At 39.5% G+C, this 19,197-nt stretch overlaps 1 protein-coding gene across 4 annotated transcripts in view; it reads right to left on the reverse strand.

The window, feature by feature from the left end:
* Nucleotides 1-19,185, reverse strand: part of PPAT (phosphoribosyl pyrophosphate amidotransferase) — a 33,528-nt gene extending 14,343 nt beyond the window's left edge. The window contains exons 1-2 of one of the 4 annotated variants that reach the window (XM_081162904.1): nt 18,923-19,007; nt 12,558-12,635 (exon numbers count right to left, since the gene is read on the reverse strand). Coding sequence is in view for 3 of the 4 variants with exons in the window: in XM_081162906.1 (XP_081019032.1) it covers nt 18,923-19,050 (128 nt within the window). In the remaining variant the exon portion in view is untranslated. Of the gene's footprint in view, nt 1-12,557; nt 12,636-18,922 lie in introns of all 4 variants that reach the window. The other 3 variants (XM_081162906.1, XM_081162905.1, XM_081162903.1) reach the window with 3 other exon arrangements.
* Between the last annotated feature and the right edge of the window lie 12 nt (nt 19,186-19,197).

Genomic DNA, 19,197 nt, shown 5'->3' on the forward strand with positions numbered 1-19,197 from the left:
TATGGAATTCTTCCATGATTTAAATGGAATCCTGCAGTGTGAACCTGCCATTCGGTTAAAAGGGAGATGCGAATGGCAGATGCCTGGCAACGATGAGCCAAAGTCCAGCCCCAGAAACGACTGAAGGTACAGGACGTGGAGGAAGAGGGCGCGCACGCTACGCCCCACAGGCTCAGCAGGCCTGCACGGTGGCCGAAACGCAGAGACCTCAACAGCCACAAAGGATGGTCTGAAATGGAAACCTTTTAACGAAAACAGTTTATGGTATGTAGTCATGTCCTACGCTGGTATCTTCCCTGGCAAAGGTAAATTTTTACCTTAACTAAGTCTGTTGATTGTCTTTTTGCATCTACAATAATACATCATTGGAATGTCAAAGTAATTTTCCTTTTTTTGGCCCATCAAAGCACAGGCAACGCTCTGCAGAGACCACAAATCCCCTCATTGTTATTAATTGTTCACTGTTAACTATCCTGCACCCACCTAAGTAAAAGAAGTGTGTCCATCATTTTACTTTTTATCCAACCCCAGAGGTTCCTGTGCTTTGCTTTCTCTGCCTCCCTAATCTATCACCAAGGTGACCCACGTCCGTCTCCTCGTTTGTAATGTATAAAACAAAGCGCAAGACTGCCATTCTCTGGAGCTTTATCTCAATCTGTTGAGGTTTTGGCTTCCCTGCGATTGTCCACAGTTTGGCTCAAACTCACAAAAATTCTTCACAGGTCTGAATGATTTCTTATGTTAACAAGGAAAAGTACTGATGGGCACTTATAATTTCCAAAGACTGAGCACCTGAATTAATCTGAAATATAATTATATTACTTATAAAATTGTAGAACACATATCCTTATGTAAGCAGGGATTTAAGGTTTTTTCCTTAGGCTTCTTTGTCCTAGGCCTTTGCACCCTGCACTCCCCTTGATCCCTGACTGAAGCAATTAAGGAGGTGGTCCAGCTGTGAATGGGTTAAGATATCACCTTATCGAGACGAAGGTGCATGTCCTGCATGTCCGAGACCAAGATGCAAGGCTGGGCTGACCTAACAATAAGTCAAGTTATCACCTTATCAAGACATCGCCAGGCGACCAAGATCAGAAGATTGACTTCCAGGACTGCACGTAGCTGCATTCCATTCCCAGCCTCAGTTTGCCCCATATAACCCGATCCCTCAGGCCACTTCTTAAGACAGGTTTTGGATGCTCGTATGCTCCCTGTCGTCTTGCTCCCTGTCAATAAATGCCTTATATGATTCACCCCTGCCTCTGTTGAATTGGATACAGTGACAAGCAGCCCAAACCCCACCGGGGTTTCCCGTATTTTGGGAACTATGCCGGGACCCTCCCCTGAGCCCTAAGGTAAGCCCCTTCGGGGACTGCCAAAGGACTCGGGGTGGTTGCTGGACTTGGGAGACTTCGTGCAAGCACCTGTAGAAACTCCATAGCAGCTGCCAAGTTTTAACTCGGGGACTTTCCTTCAGCGCTTACGAGCTTACGAGCTTTCCCAGTCGCCTTCGCTGTTGGTTGAATCGGCGTTCTGTTTACGTGCCTGTTCCAATCTGATCTGTAAATCCCGGGCATTGTAAGCGAGGAGTGGCATATTTAAGGTACCTTCTGTTTCTGTTGTTTGTGGGTGCTGTATAACTTGAAAAGCATGGGAAATGCACTGGCAACCCCACCTGGCAGCCCGCTGGGCCACATTCTGGTTGACTTAACGCTTCTGTGCCCTGTAAGGAAGGGTATCTGTCTGTAGTCCCGTCTGGGGTGAGCTTGGCCAGCTCCTGGTTGCAAGCAGCCTCTCTTGGTCCTTGCCTGGTCTCTGTACCCAAGCCTGATCAGCTTAGGGTCTAGACATAGCCCTGTGTGGTGCAGGGTACTGGGTCTGGTGTTCTGTCTGGCTGTGCACGGTAGGCCACAAGTGGTTGTCTGTTGTATGCTGTCTGTCGTGAGCATTTGTAAATATTATATATTAGGGTAGTTTTTGTCTTGTGTAACCTTGCCTATAATCTTGCTTAAAATTTGTTTAAAGATGGGAGCATATTCCACATTGCTGGAGTCCCCAGCTGAACCCAGGGAGGAGGAGGGGATTGCAGGAACTTGCCGCTCTGCTCTCAAGGCATCAGCGGCCTGAAATGCTTAACTAGTTTGAGTTTTGTCTGTCTGTCCGCAATGTGACTTTGGTTGTAGATGTTCTTTGCTTGCTTTTGTCTTTTTAGGGACTTGGTTTGCTCTATGTTGTTAGTGTTCACTGGGAATCCTGTCTGCTGTTTGGGCTTTGCGCCGCAGCTTAGATGAAAGGTCTTCTGCTGTGCTGGGTTAGTGTGAGATAAAGATGCTAAGGCTACTGTCCCAGTCCCTCCTTTTGAGAGTACTCATTTACTTCAGGAGTTGTTTTGTTTGTTTTAAAATAGGATACAATCTCTTCTTATGTACAAGATTGTATAGTATTATATTCTACTCAGAAAGAAAAAATATGGGAAATCTTTTTAAACCCCATAAGTTTTCTCCCAGAAGGGTCAGAGGTGTGGGAATGCCCTCAGGTGGGGGGTGGGGGGCACAACCACTCTGTAAAGAAGGGAAAAAAGGTATTTTCACTTTAAGGCCACTTGAGGTTTGGGAGTTACAAAATTTGCCAAGAAAATGCCTTGGGAAATAATAACTGGCTTTAAAATCTCTGGATGTCACCAGAAAGCCTCAAGAAAATGAAGGCTGACTCTGAAGCCAATAAGAGCACCTTGGAGTAAGCCTGGTACACCTTGATTGGTCATATGGTTCATGGCAGTCTTTCCAGGTAAGGGAAGAAGGTTGCTTTCCTGGGAGATGGCAAGGAAAGAACCTCAGGACACTTGGGGGACCTCAAAAACTTGAAGAATTCACCCAAGTCTATAGGTATTGCAGGCAAAACCTGATGGCAACTAGGTAGCTTGGCTTCTTTGCCTTGAGGGAATAATTAAAGCTCAATCATGAGATTCCAGCAAAGCACATTTTAAAAAGCCTATATGGTCAAGTGCTATTCTTATTGGGTTCATACAAACAATCAGGCCAAATTGAAACTGAGTAATACAGTAAAGAGATTGGTCTTAATTCTGCTCTTTAATAAAATGAGAGTGATTTTAGGGGGAAAAATTGTTTCAATAGGGAAATATTAAAACTGAATTTTTGTTTCATTTTGATTTTCCTTCCACCAGACCATTTGTCATAGTTCTTGTTGTTCTAGCTTTGCCCCAATAATACTAAAATTTATAACAGTTTGTCTCCACCAGGTTACAAGCCCTACTCATACTCAGGGAAAACCACCTCTAGGTACCACCGGCACCTCCTTTTGTGCCCAGGCCTCACTGTCCCTCTCACAGAGAGCAAGGCTCTGAAGGAAAACGTCACCCCCTTTCAGCAGGAAGTAGCTACAAGAGACTCTAAGCCCCTCTTCTCTGAAATAATGCAGAGCCAAGATCCTTGAGGGGGATGTAGTAGGCAGTCAGACATGAGCACAGCAAGGACAAAGGGCCAGGTACAGAAGGTCGTCAGGGTGGAAAGCCCCAGGTGCCTAGCAAGGAACAATTGCAGGGTAGGGTGGGACCTCCCCACCAGGATGGCGTATCTTAGCATATCACTGGTCATGTGGTTTGGACTCCCTGACCTTTCCTCAGTAGAGATAATATCTAGGCCTCAGGAAAGGTTGAGATCCAAAACTATGCCAGGAGACTCATCTGCATTGGAACCAGATGCTACCAATTGCCCTGTTGTTGAAAGGGATCGTACTATGTTTTCTATTAAAGTAGTGTGTGTGTGTGTGTGTGTGTGTTTCCATAAGAGAATGTGCATACTTTACAGGATGTCCAGGAAACTCTTTGTCTTTGAAGAATCAGCAGCAACTTAACTGTTCAAAAGAAAATTCTTCTATATGGGCATGTTCGCCTTCCCTCTGGCTGGTTCCTGCTCTGTGGTTTAAAAGCATTTTCTTATGTACCTATGAATAGTGCTGGAGGCCGTTGCACAATTGGACGATTGACTTGTAATATTGCCACAGAAGCCTCATCCTCAGTGAGTGCGCCCTGAGCTCATTCGAGATGAAAACTGCAATGGTGAAGTCCATCTGTTTAGCCAGACTGAATATATCTCTATGGCTGTATTTGTCACCCCAGTGACGGTAGGATTATCAAATGCTGAAGTAACTAATTTGGTCTGTGCTATGGTAAAAGCTCTAAATTCTACCTCCCAAGCTATAGCAGCTATAGGTCAGGAACTAGGGCAAGTAAGAGAAGCCATCCTAGAAAATCAAGCTGCTTTTGATCACTTATTACTCAGACACAATCCAGGGTGTGAAGATTTTAAGGGTAATATTAATCTAACTGATAACTCTGAACTCATAGAGCATAAGTTACAGAAAGTCCAAGATACTCTTTCCCATGTTAAACAAAGGGAAGTCTTCTTTACTAAGGAATTTGCTGCTCTTACTTCTTGGCTACCCAGCTGGGCTGGCATAAAGGAAGCCTTCCTCATTTTTTGTTCTTTATTATGATTTGTCTAATATCTTCTTGTTGTATTCAGTGTATACCTCTCTTTTCTAGTGCATGTCAATTCATAAGACCTAGAAGCGGTAATCGCCGTGTGGCAGAAGCAAAGATTTTAGCATTGCAGCAAAATGATAGATTTAAGAGTAAGATTTAGTATAGTGTAAGGTTGATAGCTATCAACGAATTTACCTAATCAGAGGAGGAAGTGATAGGGCACTTATAATTTCCAAAGACTGAGCACCTGAATTAATCTGAAATATAATTATATTACTTATAAAATTGTAGAACACATATCCTTATGTAAGCAGGGATTTAACAGGTGTTTTCCTTAGGCTTCTTTCTCCTAGGCCTTTGCACCCTGCACTCCCCTTGATCCCTGACTGAAGCAATTAAGGAGGTGGTCCAGCTGTGAATGGGTTAAGATATCACCTTATCGAGACGAAGATGCATGTCCAAGACCAAGATGCATGGTGGGCTGACCTAACAATGAGTCAAGGTATCACCTTATCGAGACATCGCCAGGCGACCAAGATCAGAAGAATGACTTCCAGGACGGCACGTAGCTGCATTCCATCCCAGCCTCAGTTTGCCCCATATAACCCGATCCCTCAGGCCACTCCTTAAGACAGGTTTTGGATGCTCATATGCTCCCTGTCGTCTTGTTTCCTGTCAATAAATGCCTTATATGATTCACCCCTGCCTCTGTTGAATTGGATACAGTGACAGGCAGCCCGAGCCCCACTGGGGATCCTGGTAACAGTACCATTCTTTTGTTTTTACTTAACCAACTGTAAAAGTACAGGACTTCTGAGTCCATGATATAGACTGAAATATCAAAGTTGATTAAAACAACTGACCTGTTATGCTGTTTTTCACAAGGTAAAAGTTAATTTGAAAAAGATGTTAAATACCACCACTTTTTAAGTCTGTAAAATAGAGAAAAAAACACCCATTAAAATGACACTAACTGCTAGTGCCAACTGATCCTTATGTACATCTGATTTGTTTTTGGAAAATAGGTTGGTGTCTGAAAATATTTTAGGTTTTAATCAATAAGAGTGGCAAAAAACAAGACCCAATATATTGCTCAACTATTGTTTTTCCACAGCTCCAAACAAGACAGGATTTTCTGCTTTATATTAACATTCCCATTTTCCTAAATTTATAAATAAAAGCACTAAAATACCAGGAACTGATAACTTCATTACTTGTTTGGAAGAACAGCTCCATTTTAACAATAAGTAAAACAAAAAGAGATTTGATAGATTAAATTATTTAGGTATTAAAATAAGGTTCTTGACCTGCTGTGTTAAGTCTAACACTATTTACATAGAAATTGTTCACTGTCTGCAGAAGCCAAATACATCACTAGGCAAAGTGGGGAAATCAAAAGCAGTAATGAGACTTCTTGGTCAAAGTCTTACAGACGCTACTCTTAGGAGAATTGTTCAATTCAAAATCTGTAATACCCACTATATGTGTATACCATTGAGCCACATGCATTCAGTCTAACCACAGGAGGGAACCATGAATAAAATGTAACACCCAAGAGAAAATGGTAAGTGGTATAATAAAGTTACCAAACGAGAAGGGGGTTAAAATGATAAGATTGCAATGGGTTAATTTGAATTATCTGAACATCCTGTTTAAAGCTTATTAATAAATCATTTGGTTAAAAAAAATCCACCCAACTTACATACTCCCTTATATTTCTGATACTATACCAAATTCTGAGAAAGCTTTGCAGTCATTACCATGTTAAACAGCAATTACATTACTCAGTTAATCACCTTGCACTTTTCATCATTTAAATGCTTTCGATATGGATTAATGTTAAGTAAGTCACTCAGATTCTAAAAGGCCTTGATTTTAACAAGAGGTTGGTCTACTGAAGATGTGGATGCTAATAGCTCCACTTAACAGGATCTTTGTCTAGTCCTTTCAGAGATCCCCACTGCCCCAAACCTCCCAGTTTCACTCATAGCGCAAAGCTCATAATTACAACTTAGCCATGTATGTGTAAGGTATCTCAAACCACTAATTTAAAAACCAAACTCTGTTCCCCCATCAAAACTGATCCTCCTACAAATTGTTTCCACCTTAGTATCACTGTATTTCCGATCACTAAAATAGAAATATGTGAGATATCTTTGACCTTTGGTCAGTCACTGAGTTTTTTTTTTTTAATATATCTTTATTGATTTCAGAGAAAGGAAAGGAGAGGGAGAGAGAGAGAAACATCAATGATGAGAGAGTCATTGATCAAGCCCGCAACCCAGGCATGTACCCTGACCGGGAATCAAACCCCGATCGCCTGGATCGCAGGTTGATGCACAACCACTGATGCTCGCCAGCTGGGCGAGTCACTGAGTCTTGAAAAAAATCTGACATGCCTTATAAATTTTCTTTCCTGCTTTATTCTCATTACCACCATCCAGAACTTCACCACCTATTGCATGGAATATTAAGATAACCTCTTAACTGGTCTTCCTAGTTTTCAGGTCCTTTCCACACATCTCCCACAATGCTACTGGTTGCTAACTTTAAAATTTTAAGTTATAAAATTATAAGCATGTTAGTTAGCACTGTTTACATTTAAAGTAACCTTTAAGTTATACCCAGAATCATAATTTATGATTAAATGTTACTTATGGTTCCATAATATCTAATTGAGTACATATAACAGAGTTTAGGTCACTGCACCCTTATACAAATGATGCTACAATCAATATATTTTGTCCATATTTAACATACTTTAGGAGAGGCTATCAGAAGGGAAATTAGTGGACAAGGCATAGCGGAGAGGTATGATTACTTTGAAAACTATTGCTAAAGTAACTGCTTTCCGAAAGAATTGTAGGGGTGGTGTTGGGTGGGGGGAAGCTTTGCAAATTTAATAAATAATGGTTTGTAATGGTATATAAAATCAGTAACTTTTAAATTTGTGTTTATTTAACTACTAGCGATAGGGAACATTTTTCTATATACTCACTTTTCCAAACTGTTTATGTCAATTGGGATATAAGAAATTTGCACAATCTCCTTTGCCTTACAATTCTGGCTGATTTTTATGTGACCTACAGAACTCAAAAGTTTTTTAATGTGATCAAATATTTCCTTTTCGAAGGCTTAGAAAGCCATCCTTTTTCCAGATCTGATTCATTTTAATGTCTTCTGGTTTTTTTACGGCAGAACCAGCAAAATTTTTATTAGTGTATGGTAAACTGAAGAAGGGGAGAAAATGTGCTCTTTCCACTGTTGGGTTCAACCTCATGTAAGTGGTACAGAGAATCTGGAACCCTCTGCTAAGGCAGCAGGTAGCCTGGCTGAGCCTTGGCAAAGTACCCAAACATAAATTCTAAGAGACTTCATGCTGTGGAAATTATAATCACCTTCAGCCTCAGAATACCTTTGGCTACAGCTGCCACATTCCTCCAATGACCAAGTTTCCACTCTCGCTCCCTCCTCTTACCTTATAAAAATGCATCAGGAGTAATGATTGAAGAGTTTCACTTTAAGATCTTCAAAGCATGGGGCCCCCTGCATACAATTTTGGAATTCATTCTAGAAGTGATCAACTTAAGAGAAAAAAAGTCCCCTGAAGAAGTTTGGGGGAGAGCTTTTCTTTTTCGCCCCCCACCTGTATGTTCAGTTCCAAGCCCTTTTCAACTGACATAAAACTAGGCCCTAAACCAGTAATAGCAAACCCTCCCTTACCATCATCAAGCTCAGGTGTTAAATTATCTGGGTACATGTTACTTTACACAATTCTCCCTAAAGAGAATTTTTATGTAATTTCAGAATTTTATTTTCCATGTTCTCAACTAAATCCAAACCATTCCCTAACTCCAATTTAGGCTCAAATAATTATGAAACCTAGTTTAAAGTCTTTGATTTTGAGAGTTTAATCATTGTGCCATTTGAAAACAGTGGTACTTCCCTTATTTTTCATTTGTTTTTCTATTTTAATATAGAAATCCGTAATATAATCCTTAAGACTTAAGATGATAAACAGCATTCCTCTTTTTATTCTTTAATGGAGTGTCTCTAAAGATAATGATGAATCATTTTAAATGAATGTTTATGTCATTAAAACCACACCTAACATTTGATCTAATGTAAAAGATAATGCCATTTCTGTTATGCAGTAAATAAAACTGGAAAAATATACATGAGAACAATATAAAATAAAGTGACTAAATCTTTAATTCAGAAATTACGAAGAGCAATCAAAATGTACTTAACTACCTCCTGATCAGTATGCAACATCATTCTAATTAAGATCATCTTCAACCTCTGTGCCAACTGAATTCCAAATTCTGTATGTTGGGTTCCTTTGAAGTATATTTAATTTTTTTCTCAATATTACCTCATTTAATTACTTTTAAAAAAGCCTATGCCTCATTTTATGAAAACATGTAATAAAAACACCCAAACCAGCCCAGTCCGCATGGCTCAGTGGTTGAGCGTCGATCCATGAACCAAGAGATTGCTGGTTTGATTCCTGATCTGGGCAAATGCCCCAGCTGTAGGCTTGATCCCCAACAGGGGGCCTGCAAGAGGTAGCAGATCGATGTCACTGTTTCTATCTCTCTATCCCTCTCCCTTCCTCTCTTTCTAAAGTCACTAAAAACATATTTTTTTTAAAAAAGCACCCAAACCATAAAACAAGGAAATCAAGGAGAGACTTCATTTTTCAAGGTTGGCATGGTTCTTTTAAATGACATATTCCTTGGTCCATTTAAGCATAACTCAGATTAATTTCTGGAAAGTTAAGTATATATTAATAAACTAATTACATAAAATATTTGACCATATATGCCAATAAAATGAGATTTTTCTGATTATCTTTTATATTGTAAGTATCATTTAACAAGTGCCTACTATGTTAAAGCACTAAAATACAAATATGAAAGATTTAATTTAAAAATGTAATTTACTTTGAAAACTATAACCATCTCTAGAAACTTGCAAAATTGGCAAACAATTCTAGTAGAAATTCAAAATAAACCATGTCAAATGGGATGAATTAGATTTTTCTTTAAACCATATTATACCACTTTGTTACAAAACATGTCTCTCACAGATCTATAATGCTTCATGAATATGATCAAATTCAGCTCAAGCTACTAGCATTACCAGTTATGTTAATCTGATTTTTATTTTCCTTATTCTAAAAGGAATTCTGTTCTCTTTCCAGGCAATATGTCAGTTACATTAGAAGATAAGGAGGACATCTCAGGAAATCCTTTACTTTGGGTTTCTCATGTCAGACTACTAGAATTAGGTATAGTATAATGAGCCAAAAACAAACACTTAGAATTAGTTTCTCTCTTTTTTATCAATCTATACCAAAAAAAAAAAATCATTTTTAGAACAAATGATTTAACAAAATGTAAATTGTCTAGAAAGATTAGCCTTCTAATGTCCAACCTTTATTCTTCAAATATAGTAAGAAATTTGATGGCCAAAATTACATGTAGTAGCTGCTTAATATTTAATGAGCAAATCACTTAGCATTCTGGGGAGTCTAAGATACAAACATAATTTTACATTTAAAAGTAAATATCAAATTCATAACGAGGGCAAGGATGGTTTTATTCACCCAATTAAAGTCACCATAAATCCCCTTTTTGCTTCTAAATTCTTACTGAGGGTTAAACCAAATAAGGCAAAATACTAAAAAGCATTTCAAAACAAAGACATTAAATAAACCACAAATAAGAACTCCCTACCTCAGGATAATGCTATAAGGTGTCTTTTAATGACTTATATTCTCGGGTCTGAACTACCCTTTTATTAAACATGAACATGAAACCTAAAGAAAACACAAGATAATATGGTTGTTAAAATAACCAATATAATGTCAAGTAATGTCATTATAAAATGAGTTGCAAAACTGCTAGAAATCTAACAGGAAGGCACAATGCTATAAAGGATTTATAACAAGTGGAGACATTCTGCATAGGAACAAGGCATTTCTGGCACATTTCTTTGCATTAAAAGATCGTAGTACTTCATTTAAAATGGCATTTGGTTTGGCCAATGGGACATCTTTTTTTCCCACAAGGAGTAAAATGCACCAATTGTTGTAATGCGGTTCATCAGAATCCTTCACTTATGACTAGTGCTGGTTCCCAACCCTGACTGCACACTAGAATTGCAATTTAGGAATGAACAGTGGGGTGGGGGTGGCACTCAAGTAGTCATTTTAAAAAACTCCCCGGGAGATTGTGATATGTAGGCACTGGAAATCATTAGATAAAGAAAAAGGAGAAAATGTAAACTGCTCCCACCTGTCCTATCACAAAACAAAAACTGTCTTGATGAGCCACCTTCTTACTTAGTTATATTGCTTTCTCCACGGAAATATTACCAAATTATATATTCAACTTTCACTATATACTAACATATACCCCTACATACTGAAGGAGTGGGATAGAAGAAAAATGATAAAGAAGAAAGCTGTTCAAAATGTGACTACTTGTAAGCAACCCATGTATATCTCTTTGTCTCCCCACCTAACATAGGTTAACTACATCAATAATGGAACCCCCTTTTATTCTAACTGTAGCGAATGAAGGAGGAAAACACTGAACAGTAGCAGAAGTTTCATCTGCTCTGATAAAAGCATACAGCAACTAGAGGGAACAGTGAGAAGTAAAAGGGTATTTGAACAAATTGCTGCCAAGCTTCAGAACTCTGGAATTGAGAGAGACTGGAAGCAGTGCAGAACAAAGTACAAAAACTTACAACATGAACACAAGACTGTAAGGACAGCTCAAGAACTAGGCGTAACTAAGAATATGAATTTTTTTACTGAATTGGATGCTATTCTGAGACAAAAAGAACAGAAACATTCCAAGAATAGGAATCCCATGCTGGAAAACAAGCCTCCAAATGTAACAATGAAAGAACAGAAGATAACCAGAAAGGTAGGAAGGCAAAGAAAAGTAATCTTAATATTGTGCTGCACCATATAAAAATGTCCAGTAGCGTGACATTAGTATAGTCTAAGTTAAATAGGTTTCATTAAATGCTATTCAATAATCTAATGCTGAATTTATCATGAAACAGATTTATTTGATATTATTTGATCTCCTCCAGAACATAAAAAAATGTACAAAAGTTATAAAAAAGGAGGAAATAAAATTGGATTTCCAGAGTGGAGTTTCAAGATAGACCAATTTTAATAAAGCAAAAATGCAACTCTAGATTGCAGAGATTTAAACAAGTCTTCATACCAATTGTAGTAAAACTGTGAATAAACAGAAAAAGGCACTGAAGAATTTAGAAAAGTATAAAATCTCTAAGAATGTTTTTGAAATGTAATCTCTTCTGGGACACATCATAAAGTTCTTTAAAATGAGTTTAACCCAAAGGACTTAGGTGCAATGCATATAAAGACAGAAAAGCATGAAATACACTGGATGACTTCTAGACCAGGAGTCAGGAAATCCAAATTCTAACTCAGTCTCTATGGAATGTTGAATCAACAAAGTTTCTCCCCTAGACCTGAATGTAAAATGGAGAACTGGACAAGATAGTCTTAAAGACCTCTACTAACTGTAATGTTTCTAGATCTCAACACCTGCCTTAAATGATGCAGTCCTAATTCTCAGAATATGAGTGTTTGTCTAGGGGAAAGAGAGGGGAATGGTACAGAATTAGGATTGAATAATAGTGGTGGGAAGTCCTAAAATGTTTCACTGGTAGACAAGAAAGATACTGGTTTTCTAGAGAACGTATACATCTGCCCCAATAAAATTAAAAGAACTAGACATAAAGCAGCCCAACAGATTATGTTCCTAGAGTAATTGCTGGAGATACAGCTGAAGATGACTTCATCAGTTACATGCCAGAAGATCTACTTAGTGACTCTAACACCAGATAGCTATAGTGACCTAAGACTAAAAGATGTTTACGGGTGGGGAACTAAACTACAGAAAAGCAAAAACCACCACAGTATTTAGTACCAGGTTCACTCTAAAAGAGAAAAATAACAGAGTTTAAAATACAATTCTAAGAGTGAATAAAGAAAACAAACCATTATGTATCTCATCATGTTTATACAGCCATTGCTGGAGATGCAGCTGAGGATGATTTGCTCAGTAATCTGTCAGAACTAAGAGAGAGAGATAAAACAAAGTCCTGGCACAGGTAAAACAATATTCTTTGTTTTTTTGTGTGTGACAACATACATGTTATTGTAAGATGTTGCTCTGAATTGTGTGACCTCAATTCAGTAAGCCCTAACCCCCAATGTAATTATTTTATGTTAATTTAAGCTTTCACATGAAAATAAAAACAAAGGTATAAACCCATTAGGATCCTAGCATATAAATATATATTTAAAAAATTAAATAGGCAAGGATTTTAGGCACAGAGAGAGAGAAACATCAATTTGCTGTTCCACTTATTTATGTGTTCCTTGGTTGCTTTTTGTATGTGCCCTGACCAGGGATCAAACCTGCAACCTTGGCGTATTGGGACAATGCTCTAACTAGCTGAGCAACCCGGCCAGAGTTTATCAATGTCAAACTTCTTGATGTAATAGTATATATTACAGTTGTACAGAATGTTACCATTGGAGAAAACTGGCCAATGTTGTGGGTTCAATCTGTTATTTCTTAGAACTACATATGAATCTACAATGATCTTAAAAAAAAAAAAAGCCCAGCCAGTGTGGCTCAGCGGATGAGTATCCACCTATGATCCAGGAGATTGTGGTTCAATTCCCACTCAGGGCACAGGCCTGGGTTTCGGGCTCGATCTCCATGGGGGGTGTGTAGGAGGCAGCCGATGAATGACTCTTATCATTGATGTTTCTCTCTCTCTGAAATCAATAAAGATATATTTTTTAAAAAAAAAGCAGCTAGGCCTGGCAGGGTAGCTCCATTGGTTAGAGCATCATCCCCATATACCAATGTTGTGGGTTCGATCCCTGGTTGGGGCACATATAGGAAACAACCAGTGAATGTATATGTAAGTGGAACAACAAAACAAAGTGGTGTTTTCTTTCTCTCTCCCTTCTTCTCTCTCTCAAATCAATAAATTAAAAAGAAAAAAAGTTTATTAGGTGGCCCTATGTGACTCCAGAGAATGACCTGTCACTTAAGGTCTTGATATTGCTAAAGAAGCTAAACTTCATCCCAGTGTCACTGTGCAAACATGTCCTGAATAAGATCTGGTCCTGCCCAGCTGGGAGTGGCTCAGCGGTCAAGCATCAACCTAGGATCCAGGCGATCACCGTTCGATTCCCAGTCAGGGCACATGTCTGGGTTGAGGGCTCGATCCCCAGTCGGGGGTGTGCAGGAGGCAGCTGATCAATGACTCTCTCATCATTGATGTTTCTCTCTCTCTCTCTTCCTCTCCCTTCCTCTCTCTGAAATCAATAAAGATATATTAAAAAAAAAATCTGGTCCTATCCTTAGGTAAATCTTCACATACCTACTGCTGTATATATTTATGTGACCCTAACCACCTTTTGCCTCACTGGTCTATTAATACAAACCAGCCCTACCCTGTTTGGCTCAGTGGTCAGAGTGTCGGCCTGTGGACTAAAGGGTCCTGGCGTTCGATTCCAGCCAAGGGCATGTACCTCGGTTGCAGGCTCGATACCTGGGCCAGGTAGGGAAGAGTGCAGAAAGGCAACCAATCAATGTGTCTCTCTCACATCAATGTTTCTCTCTCTCCCCTTCCACTCTCTCTGAAAAGCAATGGAAAAAGTATCCTCAGGTGAGGATTAAAATTTATATATAAATACACACACACATATACAAACCATTGCCTAGTTTTACAATAATCATTACAAGCAACTACATAGACATCTGTACATAGAATGTTTTTAAAAAAACAAAAGTGTCCCGACCATAGCTGGGTAGCTCAGTTGGTTGGAGCATTGTTCCCATTCACCGTAATTGCAAGTTCCATCCCCTGGTCAGGGCGCATATAGGAAGCAACCAGTGAATGAGTGAATAGGTGGAACAATAAATTGATGTTTCTCTCTCTCTCTCTAAAATCAATAAACAAAAATAATAAAAAAATTGTTTTTGATGTCCCAGAGAATAGGAGTTGGCATAAAAGAATACTACCATAGCACTGTTATACTTTAACACAGCAATATGCATCTGAGGAGGAGGTTTCCCCAAATTACAAACAGCTGACTTGTAAACATCCTTTATATACACTGGTACACAAGAATACATCCATGTAACATTTTCTGGGCTAAGTACCATCAGTTTCTTAAAATGTTTATCACCTGTCTGCTGTAGTATCTGAATGTGACAGTTGCTAAAACCACTTATCCTTACTCTTTTATATGTATTGCAATAAGGATCATTTTTATTTATAATTAGGATCACATAAGAAAACAAGTACAAGAGCTCTTTGTCGAGCATTAAAATGTAACAATGAAAGATGTTACCAAACTGGGTCTAAAAGTGCTATCATACTCCCAAATAGAGCATACACTGTATGTACTGGCTTGTGACTTTTAAGGCAGATTACTTCTAAGATTCTGAAGGTGGTCAAAACTTTTACATGGCCATTTAAAAGTTCGGTTATAGATGGAAAATGTTCTTGTCTTCAAGGTTACAGTTTTGATCATGGAACCCAGCCTTGCTAGTTTTTCACACAATCTTCAATTGCAAAAGATTAGAATTTTGTAAATAAATTGCTATTCTCTGTTTTCTGACAGAGGAAGATACCATAAATACTGCCTCAGTAGAGGTGGGCGGCCCCAAAGCACCACAAAGTATCACTGGGTCAGGTAGAGGATCTAAATCATTCCATTTTAACAGTTATTTTGATATTATGGGAAGTGCTTAATGTATATCTCTATTATGTACTTTTCCCAATAAACGTATTGTATGTATTTTTGTTGAGTATCTACCCAGGAGTGGGATGGAGGGTCATGGGTATGCATATATCCAGGTACTGTTCTAAGCATCTCACAAATATTAATGCATTTAATTCCTACTACAACTCTATGAGGTAGGTGCTATCATCGTCCCAATTCACAAAGAAGGAAATGGAAGCATAGAGAAGTCTGTGTTCTTGAAGCAGTTGGCTACATTGCCTCTCTGTGAAGGGCAGGGACCACACCTGTCCAGTGTGGTTGAGTTCCTAGTGCCTACAACAATGCCTTACATATGTATATCTCCTATCTTGAACAATTTGGTTCTCAACCTAGCTGTTCACGAAAAAAATGTCATTTGCTGTTCTCAACCTGACAACCCTTTCATGCTGATATCCATTTGATCAATCCAGTGTCTCTCAGGCAACAAACAAAGGAGACAATGAGTGAGTATGAGTCAGTTTACCGCTAACCCTCTTGTTAACATCTCAGGAAATTGTGCTGTGAATATTTTCATGTTTGTTTGTTTTTAACTTTTGTTGCTGATTATTACTAAATATGTATCCTAAGAGGATCCTAAGAGGGCTAGTGATAGCAGCAAAGTGAAAAGGAAAGTTGTGAGAACAACGATTGAGCTTAGAAAAGAAATACCTGTAAGAAAGGTTAAAATGGAATCATTTGGGGATCTGGAATGAATTAATTCAATTTACGTTATTTCTAAAGGTAAAAAATGATTTGGTTTTCTAACAAATTGCTTCTTGAACAGCCTTCTGGAACCAATTAAGCAAGAGAATTGAGGTTCCACTGTACTTCTGGATGAACCTATCTGAATTTAAGTATCTAGTACATGACTGTCTAGTAATTGATAATCTGTTTGTTTTTATATGAAATACATAATATTATAACTTTCATGCATTGTTATCTCTGAGACTAAATATTTTAGGTCAGATTATGCCTAAGACACAAACCACCAAATACAATACAAAAGTGACAGAAATATCAGCTTCTAGATTTCTTGTTTTAGGAAGATAATGTATAATGAAAATATTCCTTCATCAAAAAGGAAAAAACCCACAATCAAAGCTTGTTGCTGTTGTTTCAAAACTAACCATTGAACCCTAGCAGGTTCTGCTCAATGGTTAGAGCACCAGCCCACAAACAGAAGGGTCTCGGGTTGATTCCTGGTCAAGGGTGTGTACCTTGGTTGCAGGCTCAATTCTGACCTGGGTCAGGGTACATGTGGGAGGTAACCAATTGATGTGTCTCTCTCATATCAATGTTTTCCTCTCTCTCTCTCTCCCCCTTCCACTCTCTGAAAAGCAATGGGGGGGGAGGGAAATTCTCCAGGGAGGATTAAAAAAAAAAAGTTGTCCTCTCACCTCATTTAAAAAACAAAACAAGCCCAGCCAGGCATGGCTCAGTGGTTGAGTGTCGACCTAGGATCCAGGTGATCGGGGTTCGATTCCTGGCCAGGGCACATACCTGGGTTGTGGGCTCGATCAATGACTCATCATTGATGTTTCTATCTATCTCCCTCTCCTTTCCTCTCTCTGAAATCAATAAAGATATAAAAAAACAAAACAAAACAAAAAACAACCAAAAAAACCCCACTGAGTGGAAGGGGGTGAGGAAGTAGGCAACAGACCACCACTTATCAGTGTTCAGTGTATATAACTAACCATTATATATTAAGCTATGATAACCTATCTAGGCTTGCAGGTTTGACATTCCTTGACTCAATGCCATATAAAAACATTAGTTCTTAATCTTTAACCCCCTACCTACCAGTTTAGAGTAACAGAAGATTTTATCTTCCAGACCTAAGGGAATTTCATTGTTCTTCCAATCAGAGTCAGTTCCCCTAAAGGGTGAGGAATTTACTAATTTAAAATTTTGACTTGAATAGAATTATGGTGAGAACCAGCCCTCTCAGGGCACCCTAATGATTCTACGTTTACACAAGAAAAATCTTATATAATCATACAATCACATTTTTATTGCCATTATCTTGTATCATCTCATCTCATAATTCTTTCACATAAAAGAACCTGTAGAAAAGTGCACGTAACTAGAAATCAAGTTGTAATCATTAAAAAAAACAAACAAACATCAGCCCAGCAGGGATGCTCAGTGGTTGAGCATTGACCTATGAACCAGGAGGTCATGGTTAGATTCCTGGTCAGGGCTCGATTCCCAGTGGGGAGTGTGCAGGAGGCAGCTGATCAGTGGCTCTCATCATTGATGTTTCTCTCTCTCCCCCCCTTCCCTTCCTTTCTCTGAAATCAATTAAAACATACAAAACTAATGTGACTCTGGACTACCATATAGATTTTACTTTTTCCTTGGATTATATATCTAATCCTCTCCATATATGTATTTTAAAACAAAGTATTTATTACAGGCAACCCACAACTGGCAAAGATTAGAGTCATCCAAGTTAAAAATATTCTTTTTGATTTATCCCAGATTCTAAATGACTCTTAGGAAACAAGGAATGGGAGATGTGAAACTCAAACTCAAGTGCGTGGGACCCTGAAAAGAGGGAAAAGACTACTTCTAATTTAAGCTTGTTGAGGGAAAGCTAATCATTTGAAATGCCTTTATACATGCTGCACCCATACTGCAGATAAGTGTTATTGCCAAGATCCTTAACTTGTCTAGAAGTTGTTGCTGTGGCATTGCCTTATTGAAAACTTTGGAATACTCTCAGTGATACTGTCAAACCTGAGTTCGTATTTCTTAACCCAACAGAATTGTTTATATGCAACTAACAGTAGGTCAGATAATAAGAAATAGATAATGGAAGCAAAATTACTTAAGGCAAAGGAATCTACCAATTTTTCAAAATCAATGTGTATTTTGCCACGCAGGAACTACTCCCCTCTCCCTTTGTTAAAGAAGGCAGTTGCTCTTTGGCATCTTCTTAGTACTAACCTTCTCATTCATTATCTAAAACGTAAACCAATGAATCTTTTGCAGATAGACTATTCCCTGTAAGTGGTTTATTTTCAACTAATTTATATGTGATCTATAACCGGTAGTCCCTTTTGAACACCTACATGTCCTGTTTCCCCGATTTGAACTCTAGGATACTAAATTCCCATAGCTATGACACATTCAAATCAACAACTGGCTTAATAGGTCTGCCCTTGCAAACAAAGCTTGTGATTGTTGGGGGCTCTGCGCGAACACCTCAAGGAGGTGTTGGTCCTGGACTAACAGCCACCCCACACAAGTCTATCACAAGTGCAGCTCCAGGCTCTGCGAAATTAAAACGGGCCAGCAGTAGGAGAGCGCACACCGGAGGGAGACGAGACACCCTACAGAGCACTAAGGGTGGGGGGTGGGGAGACAGGCCAGCGTCCAGGCAGGCGAGGGAGCCCCCGCGAACGCCTTGGTACCCTCGTGGATGCCACAGGCAGCTACTGGTTCCGGTGAGGTCCGGCCCCCGGTGCTCAGGCGCACGCACGATCGCCGACTCGGGCCGCAGAAAGCAGCCAGGCTGACCGGGAAGCACGCGCCACACCACCCCCACCCCTCGCCGGGTCGCTCACCGGTGCTGCAGCCCCACGAGTCCCAGAGCGATCACATGCGGCACATCCAGCTGCGTGGGCCACTCTCCAGAGCTAATGCACCCGAACACGCCACATTCCTCTCGGATCCCCAACTCCTCCAGTTCCATGTCGCCAGAGAAAGCACGTGGGAGCTGCCGCCGCCGCCGCCGGGGGTCTGTGCACCAACCAGCTGCCTGCACGGCCCGTACGCCTCAGAAGCTCGCTCCAGCGTCCGCGGCTTCCTTCCCAGCGGCCCAAACCCCGCTACTGCGGCG

Source organism: Miniopterus schreibersii, assembly GCF_964146895.1.
Source record: "Miniopterus schreibersii genome assembly, chromosome: 1".
NCBI classification, from domain to species: domain Eukaryota; kingdom Metazoa; phylum Chordata; class Mammalia; order Chiroptera; family Miniopteridae; genus Miniopterus; species Miniopterus schreibersii.